The following is a 15,141-nucleotide window of genomic DNA, read 5'->3' on the forward strand; positions in this document are numbered from 1 at the left end:
AGGCCTTAACCCCCCCCGAACCCGCCCTCCGCACAGTCCCCCCGCCTCTCCGCGGTACTCGGATTTTGCGGCCGATTTGTCTAGGAAAGGTTGGAAACGGCGGGCGTAGAGAGGAACTCATCCCCGTGTGATGGGGCTGATTCACATGTTTAAAGACTTCTTAAGATTAGGGCTTGGCCTACTTTCCGCATTTGGACCTTTAGGTTCAATTGATTCGTTTATATAAGGAGTGATATGTGGGGCTTTGTGTTAATCTAGACACTGAATCGGTTGAGAAGTTTGAAATGTGAGAAATGTGTTGCTGTGAGCTCATGTAAGGAGGGTTAATGTGACCTGCTGGGAACTTGACGTATGTTCGTATAATCTCTCTTTTCTCATGCGTGTGCTGAGGCACACTGCCTCTGCTCCAGCAGAGGAGAATCAGCCCCTGTCCCGCTGGCCTGTGCACCTAACCCTCAGCCCTGTCCAACACCGGCAGCCCTTCTGACAACCATCACCGTAAAAATAAAACACGACCTTACCCAAACGCGTCTGAGGAATGGACGCTTTTATAATTATGGCCTGCTTCATGTCTCGTGTCTCCTTCCATCTCAATCTGCTAGATATGCACTATATGTTTCATAAGTGTAAAGACATTATTTGAGTTTTTTTTGTTTTTTATTATTCAACAAGCTGGGGAATTTGTTACGTTCAAGGCCGGAGCTGAGAGCTGGCGGAGTGGCGCATCGCCGAAACGTCACTGCGCGTTTCGGCTAAATGAAGCCGTGCACCGTGTGAGAAAGGCCCCTTCGGTTTCAGAGGAGAGAGGGAAAGAAAGAGAGAGAGGGGGAACAGGTGACAGAGAGAGAGGGGGAGAGAGAGAGAGAGAGGGGGAACAGGTGACACAGAGAGAGGGAACAGGTGACAGAGAGAGAAGAAGAGGGAGAGTGTGAGAGAGAAGGAACACAGAGAGAGAAGGAGAGATAGAGAGAGACAGATCAAGAGAGAGGGAACAGGGGACAGAGAGAAGGAGAGATGGAGAGAGAGAGAGATAGACAGATCAAGAGAGAGGGAACAGGGGACAGAGAGAGGGAGAGAGAGGGAGAGAGAGAGACAGATCAAGAGAGAGGGAACAGGGGACAGAGAGAGGGAGAGAGAGAGGGAGAGAGAGAGAGAGAGAACAGGTGACACAGAGAGAGGGAACAGCTGACAGAGAAGAAGAGGGAGAGAGGGGAGAGGGAGAGTGTGAGAGAGAGAAGGAACACAGAGAGAGAAGGAGAGATAGAGAGAGACAGACCTAGAGAGAGGGAACAGGGGACAGAGAGAGGGAGAGAGAGGGAGAGAGAGAGACAGATCAAGAGAGAGAGATCTATGAGTCTATTCTCAGCAGAAGCCCCCGGCCTCTCAGAGGGCATTTGCATGCTGAAGCAGGGCGAGGTGCCAGCGGGCCAATAGGCTCGCTCCAGTACCAGCGGCACATCGCTCCTGTGTTCCCGAGCTCCCCCAGATAAGGCCTGTGCAGATTTGGGAGGTCATGACTTTGCCGTCCCCTCCCCTCCCCGCCCCCAGCCAGCCACCCAGGCATTAGCATACGAGCCTGCGTGCGGTGTGTGTGGTCAGGTGTTCGGGGGTTCGGGCGAACACGGGGGTCTGTCAGCCTGCGTGCATCTGCCTGCTGCCCAGGGAGGGCGGGCTGCCACCCGCGTGACCTGTACGGGGCTGGGCATCCCTGGGGCCGACGGGAGGGAGCGGAGGATGGGGTGCCAGCTAAGAAAATAAACACAAATGAAAATGAAAAGCTGTCTCATCTTTAAAAATGAAAGGGATGTCCTTTATAGGACAGTTGGTAGGCATACTCTGTGTGTGTGTGTGTGTGTGTGTGTGTGAGTGTGAGTGAGTGTGTGTGTGAGTGTGAGTGAGTGTGTGTAAGTGTGAGTGTGTGCGAGTGTGTGTGAGAGTGAGTGTGTGTGTGAGTGTGTGTAAGTGTGAGTGTGTGGTGTGTGTGTGTGGTGTGTGTGTGTACGTGTGTGAGTGTGAGTGTGTGCATGTGAGTGTGTGTGTGTGTGCGTGTGTGTGTGTGTGTGTTGTGAAGAATGGGGCACATTTCCTCCACACAGAGGAGGTATTGCTCATCGGTCAGGAGGCTTGCCTTGGTTTATGAGAGGGTCATTTTTCTCCTGCCCTGTCCACAGTCCATCCCTGAATTAAGCACACATAAAATCACAGGCAGGCCTTTTTATCATTGTCAGAGGAAAGTAAGATGTCATATATATCAAAAATAGAAGATATATTTAATGGAATAACGTGCGAAGAGATGCTTGAAGATATGGTGGTTCTAGTTTTCTTTGGATATTTGCAGGCATTTCACACTCCAAGGCGGAAAAACGTCTGCTTCTTCATTACTGACCTCTTGTGGTTAAATCGCGGTACTGCAGTTCATAATTACTCGGAGCGGCGCGCTTTGCTTCTGTTGGAAGTGTATGAGGCCGGTCGCCCGCTGGAACTCGAGGACACATCACGTTAAATGAAAGAGACGTGCCTTCACATTCATGTCGGATTCTCATGCCTATCCTCATTTTATATCCAGAGACACGGTACACGCTGTACATTGCATTCCTGGCCACGAGCCCTATCTCATCATGGTCTTATCCTTCTCAATGGCCGAAGCTTAGCGGGCTCAGGGATTGGTTAGTTCTTGGACGGAGGACAACTCGGGGGGGGGGAGTTCCTGGAAGGTTCCTGGAAGTGTCTTTAATGGTCTCTGTCTCTGTCTGTTATACGATAAAGTCTACAAATATAGATGGTCACACTCTGATTATTAGGATCACGTCAGATTAAGCGTTATTGTAGGACGGCCGGGGTGTTTCTTTCCCCAGAGAAAGGCCCTACAAGGGTCTGCATCACCCCCATTTCAGAGAAAACAGTGGCATGCGCTAAAATAATTTAGGAGGAGGCATGCTAATTGGGATGCATTAGTGTGTTCCTACATTTTTCTACTTTGTCAGAGGCCAGTGTGTTCCTTGGAAAGAAATGCCCTGTCCTAACCTGTACCTTTGGAACTGACCAGCTGTCCAAAATGGCTTCCAGATGGATGCTATGCTGCTTGCGGTTGAGCGGGTGTTCACCCTCCCCTCACTGCAACGAGCCACGAGTTTCCTGGAAGGTGTGATATTCGCATCATTTTGTGTTGTTTTACTGTAATCCTCAAACCGTATTTAACCAGAGGTGGTCCATTGAGAACAAGTTTCTGTTTTTTCCAAGGATGCTGGGAGAAATGGCAGAGTTCAGTTGCTAGAGAGAGAGAGAGAGAGAGAGAGAACAGGAGTACAGCCCCTGGTGCAGTCTTTGGGTTAAGGGCCTTGCTCAAGGGCCCAACGGCAGAGTTCTTCCTTTTTTGTTTAGTCTCTGCAGTGGCCAGTCAAGCGACCAATCACAAGGCTGCCTGGTTGCTGACGGACGGTCTTGTTGGTCCCGGTGTCCTGCAGTGTGCCTTTCTCTGGTTGCCAGGCGGAAGAGGAGAGGGGCGACATGGAGAGGGTGAAGCTGGACAATAAGAGGATCCTCTTCAACCTTCTGCCTGCGCACGTGGCGCAGCACTTTCTCATGTCTAATCCCAGAAACATGGTGAGTCCAGTGTTTGACCCCTGAAACATGGTGAGTCTAATGTCTGACCCCTGAAACATGGTGAGTCTAGTGTTTGACCCCTGGAACATGGTGAGTCTAGTGTTTGACCCCTGAAACATGGTGAGTCCAGTGTTTGACCCCTGAAACATGGTGGGTCTAATGTCTGACCCCTGAAGCATGGTGAGTCTAGTGTTTGACCCCTGGAACATGGTGAGTCTAGTGTTTGACCCCTGAAACATGGTGAGTCTAATGTCTGACCCCTGAAACATGGTGAGTCTAGTGTTTGACCCCTGAAACATGGTGAGTCTAGTGTTTAACCCCTGAAACATGGTGAGTCTAGTGTTTAACCCCTGAAACATGGTGAGTCTAGTGTTTAACCCCTGAAACATGGTGAGTCTAGTGTTTATACCCTGAAACATGGTGAGTCTGGTGTTTAACCCCTGAAACATGGTAAGTCTAGTGTTTAACCCCTGATACATGGTGAGTCTAGTGTTTAACCCCTGAAACATGGTGAGTCTAATGTCTGACCCCTGAAACATGGTGAGTCTAGTGTTTGACCCCTGAAACATGGTGAGTCTAGTGTTTAACCCCTGAAACATGGTGAGTCTAGTGTTTAACCCCTGAAACATGGTGAGTCTAATGTCTGACCCCTGAAACATGGTGAGTCTAATGTCTGACCCCTGAAACATGGTGGGTCTAATGTCTGACCCCTGAAACATGGTGAGATTAGGTATGACCACTGTTATATATGTAATGTATGACAAGTTAAATGTAATCCCTGAAATGAGGTCAATCTAATGTCAAAGTCACTGCAGCCAATGTATAACCTGGATGACGTTTGTATGTTTTACCCTTGCAGAATTATCTGTGCCTTATGTATGACCGAGGAAATGTGATGAATTGACTGTATAATAAGCTGTCAAATTTTGAGCCCTGAAATATGCTGCCTTATATAACAACCTGGACAGACTGATTCATTACAGAAGCACTGCAATATGTGGAGTCCGATGTAAAGAGACTCAATGTATACACGTTGGGCTTAAGATGGGACTGCAGAAATGGACACAGTCTCGGGTAAAGTGCCTGAAACGTCAGCAACCTAACGGATGACTCTGGGCATGTACGTGTGATGAACTGCAGGCATAGCCCCTAATGCATTGCCAAGATGGTACTTTTCCGAACATCCCAGGATGCGGGCTGTCAGGGGCAGGGGCAGGGGCTGGGGCTTGCGGGATCTGTGTGGGGGCTGTGTGGAGGATGTGAAATGTTTGGGTTAGGGGGGACGTGACGCTGTCAGCGGTGGGGTTCACACTGGATATCCCGTGCCATTGACGCTAGTCCCCTCTCTGACTCACTTCCCAGGAAGTGATGCAATTAAACATCCTGCATCTGCCAGAGGAAGCCCCCCGTTCCTTTTCAGACCGTACGGATATTTTAGAAAATAAATAGAGAGAGAGAGAGAGAGAGGGGGAGAGATAGAGAGAGAGGGAGCGTGAGAGAGAGGGGGAGTGAGAGAGAAAGAGAGAATGAGATGGAGAGAAAGAGAGAGAGCGAGAGACAGAGAGAGGGAGAGATGGAGAGAGAGAGAAAGAGAGAGAATGAAACCGGCAAATCTGGCAAAGCTCATAAAAACGTGTGGAGACGTTAAATCGTGTGTTTTTGTTTGAATCCATGGTCTGCCTGTCACTGGCGCACACGGGCTGCGTAAATGATCTGTGAACGGTGGCGTAGGCCGAGCCCCCGCCGTACGACCGGCCGTTTCTTCACCGCGGCCCGCAGGTTTGCAGTCAGAACCCAGGGGGGGGAACTCTGTCAGAGGCCCCCACGGCGCGGAGCGAAGCGTCATCGATCAGCAGCACCGCCAGCCCCAGCGTTTCCACCGCGCCACAATCACTCCGCCAGCCCCAGCGTTTCCACCGCGCCACAATCACTCCGCCAGCCCCAGAAAAACAGCCCCGTTTCGCATTCCGCAGAAGGAACACAACGGGTTTGTTTTTGTGTTCCCCTGGCATTGCTCTCACACAGCGCGGCCTGCGTGCGTTACCACGGCAGCCCTATCCGTCACCGACAAATCTGTGCCGTTTCGCACGACCTTATTTATTCGCAGTCTTATTCGGCGTGACTTTAAACGCCGCCCGTGTATCAGTGCCGACGCACAGCGTCGCTCACACTCCCCGCAGAGCGAATACGAACCGGGCGAACGCGTTTATCTCGCTCCGCACGAGTATCCGCTGACCGAGCGCGATGTAGCCTACGCGCTAACGCGGTCGCGAGGCCGTGTGTTTGCCGGAGCGGTCCAGGCTAAGAGCCCCGCGCGGCGCTACAATGGCGGTGTGTCCCGGTGACCCCCCCCGGGGGGGTGAGGCCCAGTTCCTCAACCCCAGCGGCACAATGGGGTCTCACACAACGCTCACGATATATTCGGCGTTACCGGATTTCCCCTGGCCCCCCTGCCCCCCAACCCCCCCCCCACCCCCGTTCCTCGCTAGTGAAAGAATCTGGGGTAAAGGCGACAGTCCCAAAGATAATGGCTTTGACAGAGGGAAGGCCTCCTTTCACATTTTTAGCATCAAAGATTATTTTTAAACCAGTTATGAGCGTCATGCTAATGCGTTTAGCTTCAGTTCAGGCTCCCTCAGTGCTGGGGGGAATATGGCCAATGCGGGTGACCTTGAACTATTGTCCTGAGACCTGGAAGAAAAAACTAAAGTTTAAGTACTTTCTGTTTTTTTTGCCATAATGAAAAACATCTGCAGTCAGCAAGCGCTGCCAGGGAAATTTGTCCATTGAACTTTTCATTGTTAAATGTGTGTGTGTGTGTGTGTGTGTGTGTGCGTGTGTGTGTGTGTGTGTGTGTGTGCGTGTGTGTGAGATGATGACAAAACCTTGGATGACAAAAACCTGTTGCCTTGAACATATCTTCAAAAATATTATTTCTTTTACTTTTATTGAATGTCTCTTTTAGTGTAGGTTTCAGCATAGGAGAAGACTTAAGATTAAGGTTAAGACTGGAGGCTCATGTCCACTACCAGGGACAGAACTGAACTGCTGGTCCCAGGAGGACTCGCTGGGTGCTTGATCTGACTCTCTTTGAGCGACGTGTCTGGTCTGTCCTGTTGGTGTATGTTGTGGTGTCAGGACCTCTACTACCAGTCCTACGCCCAAGTGGGGGTGCTGTTCGCCTCCATCCCCAACTTCAACGACTTCTACATCGAGCTGGACGGCAACAACATGGGCGTGGAGTGCCTGCGTCTGCTCAACGAGATCATCGCTGACTTCGACGAGGTGCGCTTGAAGCTTTCGCCTCCTTTCAGCCCGGCGTCTGACTGATATGAGGTCACGGGCAGGGACACTTCCATTGCAGTGCAGCCAATTCAGGACGTTCATGAAAATGTGACAGGGATCGTCAAATCTGGCCCTCAAACCGGGTAATTAGATGAACAATTAGTGCTACTGGGCAGCCTGTAGCGTAGTGGTTAAGGTAAAGGACTGGGACACGCAAGGTCGGTGGTTCTAATCCCGGTGTAGCCGTTGGGCCCTTGAGCAAGGCCCTTAACCCTGCATTGCTCCAGGGGAGGATTGTCTCCTGCTTAGTCTAATCAACTGTACGTCGCTCTGGATAAGAGCGTCTGCCAAATGCCGATAATGTAATGTACTGATTGGCCAGATTATCTTCGCACCTGACTCCCAGGTAAAAAGAGGGTGGTAGACCAGTTTGCCTTCCACGACAGTGATTCGATGATCCCTGAAATACAATGGACGTCATATTCTCTGAGGATTTTTCACTTCATGGACTGAATTTTAAATAATTTCCTGACTTTTATGCACTGAAATGAGTGTGACTTCATCCGATTGATGAAAGCAATCGGATAATGATCGTATTTCCTTTTTGCCCAAATACAGAAAAAGTATTTGCTCCCTTTCTATTACCTCTATTATTGCACATTTCTCACACTGAATGTTTCAGATCTTTAGACACAGTGTACTTCTTCATGACACTGTATATGTACCAGAGATGTCATTAATGTGACAATGTCATCCTTATAAATGGGACTAAATCTCTGTGTTCTATTTGGGGGTATGGTTTGAGGATGGAGTAATTTCGGGGCGCACCCAGGCTGACCGCGCGCGTACGTACGGTACGTTCATAACGATACGAACCGTGCAGATATAAAGCGAGAGGCCCCTGGAGTGGGAATGGTGCAGAGCAGGCGTGTGGCTGGGCAGACCAGGGGGAAAAAAAGGCCACGCGGGTTATCATTACCCTGATTACTATGCCCCCCGTCAGGGCGCAGTTTGGTGTGTGTAATGTAATTACATACGAGCCCATCTCTGCATGCGGACCGTGTTCCTGGAAAGGGGATTATCTGGCGTGAAGACATGCGGTTTACACCTGGGTGAGTCGGGCCGGTGCAGCCTGTGGCTGTCTGGAGCCAGTGGAATAAGTGACTGATTCCGTCCTCAGCTCATGGACAAGGAATGCTACAAGGACATCGAGAAGATCAAGACCATCGGGAGCACGTACATGGCGGCTGTGGGTCTGGTGCCCACCACTGGAGCCCAGGTGTGTGTGTGTGTGTGTGTTTGTGTGTGTGTGTTCCTGTGTGTGTGTGCATTCACGTGCGGGGGTGTGTGAGTGTGCGTGGGTGTGTGTGTGCCTGTGTGAGTGTGTATGTGCCTGTGTGTGAGGGTATGTGTGTGTTTGTGTGCAGATGTCTGCCTGTGTGAGTGTGTGCATGTGTGAGTGTGTGTGTTTGTGCATTCACGTGTGCGGGTGTGAGAGTGTGCGTGCGTGTGTGTTTTCGCGTGTGTGTGTGCCTGTGTGAGTGTGTATGTGCCTGTGTGTGAGGGTATGTGTGTGTTTGTGTGCAGATGTCTGCCTGTGTGAGTGTGTGCATGTGTGAGTGTGTGTGTGTGAGTGTGTATATGCGCATGTGGGGGTGTGTGTGTAATTGGGAATCCCTCTCCAACTAAAGCTACAGTGTGGCTTGTGTTCCAATGACCTTCTGTATGTACTTATTATATGTCACTTTGCATGAAGGCATCTGCTAAATAAATGTAATATAATGTAAAGTAATGCTTGTATTAGAATAGGTGGTGAATAGAAACATTTTAATATTTAAACATTAAACATTTATTTTTGGAAAAAAATAATATACATGCAAATAATGAGGTGTAATGATATACTAGTTGATGTAAAATCCTGTGGTTTTGCCAAATATCTAATTGTATTTCTTTTATTTTTGTCCCGAAACAGGCCAAAAAGTCCATCTCCTCACACTTATGCACAGTAGCGGACTTCGCCATCGAGATGTTTGATGTTCTGGATGCAATCAACTACCAGTCCTACAATGACTTTGTGCTGCGCGTGGGTGAGTCAGAGCAGGTTTGAGCTTCATGAACCTTGGGGTTTATGAGCCCTATACAGTGACCATGCCTAGTATACAGCACATACTGTATCATACTTCCTGTTCAGAGTACCTACTTCCTGTTCAGAGTACTGACGTCTTGCTCAGAGTACCTACTTCCTGTTCAGAGTACTGACGTCTTGCTCAGCGTCCCTACTTCCTGTTCAGAGTACTGACGTCTTGCTCAGCGTCCCTACTTCCTGTTCAGAGTACTGACGTCTTGCTCAGGGTCCCTACTTCCTGTTCAGAATACACCTCAGGAAGGTTCAGACATGCTGGATCAGTTTTTTTAGAAAGTTTCTGAAATTTGTTTGAATCGGTTTGACATCAAAAGTGCAGTAAAACATAGCCTAAATGCATATTTATTATGGCTCAGTTTTAAAAAAAGAAATAAGAAATAAAGACAACAGTATGTATGCAAATGATGCCACTCACAGCAATAAAGATAAAATGATAACACATGACACATTATTAATGTACAACAATGGCATGGCTTGCTCAAACTAAACTTTGTAAGGGAAAAGCGTGGCAGCTGTTGGAGCTTTAGTAGGGCAGTTTAGTTGCTGCTTGTATACCTTGCAGGCGATTTCATTATCTTTTGTCTGCAATGGCATAGAACCCATTGTTTTTAGATCCTCGATTTTGAGTGTCTAGCCTGCAGACTACGGAGATGTCATGACCCAACACTTTAACTTTGTTTAGGCTACTTAGCGGTACACCCTCCAGAAAAAAACTAAACACGGCCTGTATTTTACCGAACTCTTCGATAACGAGCGCTATCAGGAGTGCAACACGGACGAGGCCAGAGCTCCCTGGGGCTCCTTAAATCTCCTAGGCAACTGGATTACAACTTTAAACCTTTAATTACAAATGGAAAATGTAACATTTAACAAGTCGGCATATGAAGCCGAAGTGGAGACGGCGCGATACTGTGGTAAACCCCCAGGCTCCCTGTCCCCCTGCCTGCAGGCATCAACGTGGGGCCGGTGGTGGCCGGGGTCATCGGGGCCCGGAGGCCTCAGTACGACATCTGGGGGAACACGGTCAACGTGGCCAGCAGGATGGACAGCACCGGGGTCCAGGGCAAGATACAGGTACAGAGTCACACTCACACACACACTGACACACACACACACACTCACACTGACACACACTCACACACACACTCACACTGACACACACTCACACACACACACACTCACACTCACACACACACACACTCACACACACACACACTCACACACTCACACACACACTCACACACTCACTCACACACTCGCACACACACTCGCACACACACACACACACACACTCACACACACACACACACTCACACTCACACTCTCACACACACACTCACACTCTCACACACACACTCTCACACACGCACACACTCTCACACACGCACGCACTCTCACGCACACTCACGCACACACACGCACACACACGCACTCACACGCACTCTCACGCACACACACGCACACACCCGCACACACACGCACACACACTCACACACACACACACACACACACTCTCACACACACACACACACACACACACTCACACACTCACACACACACACACACACACACACTCACACACTCACACACACACACACACTCACACACACACACACACACACACACTCTCACGCACACACACACACTCTCACGCACACACACGTGGCAGACTCATGGTTGCAAGGCAGGGGCAGGGAGGGGTAACTCTTGCTCCATGTGGAACTTGACTGCCGATGCTGCAGACCAGGGATCATCAAACCATGGTCCCTGAGGGCAGGGAACTGCTGGTTTTCCACCCTCCTTTTACCGCTCCGGTTATGAACAATCTGGCCAATCAGTCACACTAATTGTTCAGCTAATTAGCTGGGAAGAAAGAAAACCAGGGTTGGGTTTTGATTCGAGGGCTAGATTTCATGATCCCTGCTGTAGACTGAAATCAAGTTCAGAGTCAGGTATCTCCTCCGTTTCTCGACGGTCCGTGGTGTCCGCAGGTCTTCACGATTGACATGCCATCGGCAGCCTGTTGAGAAGCAGTTACGCTGGACATTTAAGTGCGGGAATACCAGCAGGCACTCCGTGATCGGGCTGGGTCACACGGGGTCGAGAAGGGGAATGTTAAATATGAGTGTCCTGAAAAGCAGAAGAAGGATGCACAGATGGACACAGTCTGGTCCAAGTCCCGCTAAACGCAGACCGGGGAATTCAGAGCTGTTAATAGCACTTAATGGGAGGGTCTTTGAGCAGATGCATCTTAATGCAGTGGAACTACGTGACCAGGGTTAGTACACGAAGCTCATGACCTTGGGTTTCAACAAACTTATTCTGGACCAATTATCTTCCCCCTCCCCTCCCCTCCCCTAACAGTAACACATTAGTCAAATTGCTAACTCTGAGAGGTAGTGCCACGCATTTCATGAACATTAATTTGTTGGTAACATGTGGTGAACAGAGAGCACAGTTATTAGAGTAGGCCTCAGTAAGTGTTAATTTGCGACACTTAGAGACAGGGGTGTGTGGCTTCAGTCCAGCAGGGCTGGTGTGAACACAGATTTTTGCTCCAACCAGCTATCCTGATTAAATTTCCTGAACAGCTGTGTGTGAGCGCTGACTCTCTCCAATATCAGAGCACGCTGTAAAGCAGTTTCATCAAGCACGCCGCAACCGTATCTTTATGAAAAATGTAAAAGCATATACGCTTGTGGCTTAATTAGAAAATGAACTTGGACCGTTGTAGCGGAAGGGTCCGGGTTTGTGTAGCCCCAACAGAAAAAAAAAAAAAAACTTGGTTTCCAATTGGATGAGGGAAATACGCCTTTCCAGGAAGTAGGGCCGTGATTGGACGAGGGCGTTCTTGGGGGGCGTGGCGGGGCCCGGGGGCCCGGGGGCCCGGGGGCCCGGGTTCTGTCGCACGGCTGGGGGGTTCGGCGCTCGGTCCAAACACCAGCGCGCGCTCTTTTATCTGCCTGCTGCAGCTGGTCCTCTTCTGGCTGCAGTAATGAGGCTCGCGCAGTTTCCCGGCAACGTGGTGCCCATATGGCCGACAGGCTGCCTGTGATCCCGCGGCTGCCAGGCCCGCGCCGAGGGCACGCCGCGCCGCGCGGAGAAACCTGTTGTCTTCCTCTTCTCGTTTACACTCCTTTCACAATGGCTTTGTTCCCTCTCTTTTTTTCATGTGAAAAGTACAAGTCGTGCATTTCATTTAATAACGATCCGAGGCTTCAGTCACCTCACATGTTGTTCGGTGTTTTTTCAGCGAAGATGTGTACGGCGTAAATATTAATACTGTGTGTGTGTGTGTGTGTGTGTGTGTGTTTGTACACTGTGTGCGTGTGTGTGTGTTTATGTGTTTGTACACTGTGTGTGTGTGTGTATATGTGTTTGTACACTGTGTGTGTGTGTGTGTGTATACTATATGTGTGTGACTGTGTGCGGCTCTGTATGTGTGTGTGCATGTGTTTGTGTGTATACGTGTGTTCATGTACTGTGTATATGCATGTGGCTCTGTGCGCGTGTGTGTGTGTGTATATGTGTGTTGGCTCTGTGCGTGTGTGTGGATATGTGTTTGTACACTGTGTGTGTGTGTATATGTGTTTGTACACTGTGTGTGTATATGTGTATATGTGTTTGTACACTGTGTGCGTGTGTGTGTGTGTGTGTGTATGTGTTTGTACACTGTGTGCGTGTGTGTGTGTATATGTGTTTGTACACTGTGTGTGTGTGTGTATGTGTGTTGGCTCTGTGCGTGTGTGTGGATATGTGTTTGTACACTGGGTGCGTGCGGCTCTGTGCGTGTGTGTGGATATGTGTTTGTACACTGTGTGCGTGTGTGTGTGTGTGCGTGTGCGTGCGGCTCTGTGCGCCCGTCTCCCAGGTGACGGAGGACGTGTACCGCACGCTGAAGGGCAACTACGACCTGGTGTGCCGCGGCAAGGTCAGCGTGAAGGGCAAAGGGGAGATGCTGACCTACTTCCTGGAGGGGAAGAGCCTGGGGCCGCACTCCCACAGCCGATCAAAGGGCTCCGAGCGCAGGCCACACCCTTCCGGCAGGCCCGGCTTCCGCACACAGCTGGGAACAGGGTGCCCCGCCGTCAGCCCGGGGACAATACAGACCGGCACTTCCACAAACACCACCGCCGCGGGCCTGTACCTCCCCTCCGGCCCCGTGCCCCTGTCCGCGGGGGCGGGGAGGAGGGCGTGAGGCGCCCCGCGGGCCCCCCCCGCTCAACCCCCCGCGACGCTCTGTCCAGGGTCCCTCTGGCGAGCGCTTCACCCAGGACCCCCGCCGTGGAACCAAAGAGAACCTTGAGTTCCGTAACGAAAAATCGCTTTAGAAAATATAAACCTTTTTTTTTTAAAAAAAGAGCTTGTAGGGAGAGGTTACAAGGGCTAAGGACTCTGTTAGGGCTGATTCCCTCAGTCGGAATCGGAAATCACAACGACGGCGTGCCGGCTTCTTCCTCCTTGGATTTTAGCGTGAGCGGTAGACGTTCGACCCGGAGTGTAATTACAGTGACAACGGTTCTGCGGCTCAGCAACGGTTAAGAGGACCACCAGGGCCCAGTCAGGGGTGCAAAAGCCAACCTTGAAAAAAGAAAAGAAAAATAAAATAGGGTAGAGGGTATTCTGATAGAGGATTGCAGAAGAGATATCCCCTAAGCACCAGTCTCAACACTGAAGGAAGAAAATATGTCTTCCTCCCTCATTTTCTGATGTTAAAAAGACTTCTTCTACTTTTGGCCTCCTCGAACTGTCCTGGTCTGTGCTGGCTGAAGGAGACCAGCACGGTATGTTTATATAAGCTCTAAGTTACACAAAAGCCTTGTGACTTTCTTTTACAGTTCAGTGACGTTTTGCAATTGTGTTGATCTTTCGGGGGTTTAATTTACATTTATTTTGTCTGTATGATTCAGCGGGCATGCCTCTTTCTAAGTACATGAGTCTTTTTTTTTAAATTATTTTTGCTGTTGCCCCGGATAAGAAGCAAGCACGCAACCAGCCATGCCAGAACCATGAAGTTATGTTGTGTTTTTTACCACCCTGCCAGTCTCCCGCGGTGCAGTAGCTGTTTATCATTCCTGCTGTTAGGAGTCGGGTGTATTTTGATACTTCTGTATAGAATTGAATAATTATAGCTGTCTCAAAAACAAACAAAAAAAAGATTCTATTTTTATGTAGGTGTTTGTGGGTTTTAAACAGCCTTAAACTGTAATTAAACGTCACAAACAGGATTTTAATAGCAGATGACGGGGCTGTCTGGTTGACACTGGGACGGATTGGCTCTCCTCTCGTCTCTCCGCGGAAGGACCCGGAAGGACCCGGAGAGACCGGGGAAGGATTCAAGGCCAGCCGGATTCGTTCCTATCTCTGTTTTGCGATCATGTTTGACATTTAGGGCACTCCCAAACCCTGCCACTGCTCAGAGCCTCTGGGTACAAGCTCAACTGTCCTTAAGTAAACAAGAACAAAAATGTCATGAAAGAATCGGTAGCAGCGGGTAACGTGAAACTACTCCGCTGGTATTGTTGGGGTTCTCCCCCGCACCCAGTCTGTCATCCGACAACAATGGCCAGTATCCCAGTGCTTAGAATTACGTCCTAGTAGACTGCTGATTGGCTGTTAACTCCTAGCCTCTGCGCTTCCTTGCTTCTAACATAGGGTAAAGTCTTGGGACGGTAAATGTTTTTTTTTTCTGTACAGAGATGAAAACGGCTGGTGGCTGTGCCGCGTGCTGCCCCTAGCAGGGGGAGGATTATCGCAGGGGGGGAAATGACATGTTGTGACCGAAACGCGTCGGCCGCCCTGGTTTTTCACACACTCCTCACACTCTTCTCAGGTCCGGCGGTGTGTGATTAGCGCACTTCAGCGGCGGACACGCGGGGTGAACGGAGGCCCCGGGGTTCACACGGGGCGACCGATGGGAGGGATGACAGACGAAGGACAGAGAAAGGGAGAGCGGGATAGATAAGGGCCTTCTCTCCCTCCTCTCTTTCCCTCCCTCTCTCTCCCTCCCTCTCTCTCCCTCTTTCTCTGTTTCTCTCCCTCTATCTATTTCTCCCTCTCCCCTCTCTCTCCCTCCTCTCCCTCTTTCCCCCTCTCTCTCCCTCTCTCCC

General features: G+C 50.0%; 1 protein-coding gene across 1 annotated transcript in view; it reads left to right on the plus strand.

Annotated features, from left to right (window-relative positions):
* Positions 1 to 6,995, plus strand: part of adcy1a (adenylate cyclase 1a) — an 86,695-nt gene extending 79,700 nt beyond the window's left edge. The window contains exons 15-16 of the mRNA XM_061239645.1: positions 3,487 to 3,603; positions 6,742 to 6,995. Of these exons, the coding sequence (XP_061095629.1) occupies positions 3,487 to 3,603; positions 6,742 to 6,933 (309 nt within the window). The 3' untranslated portion in view covers positions 6,934 to 6,995. The remainder of the gene's footprint in view (positions 1 to 3,486; positions 3,604 to 6,741) is intronic.
* Positions 6,996 to 15,141: the final 8,146 nt, after the last annotated feature.

The sequence above is a fragment of the Conger conger genome, chromosome 4 (assembly GCF_963514075.1).
Source record: "Conger conger chromosome 4, fConCon1.1, whole genome shotgun sequence".
Lineage (NCBI taxonomy): Eukaryota > Metazoa > Chordata > Actinopteri > Anguilliformes > Congridae > Conger > Conger conger.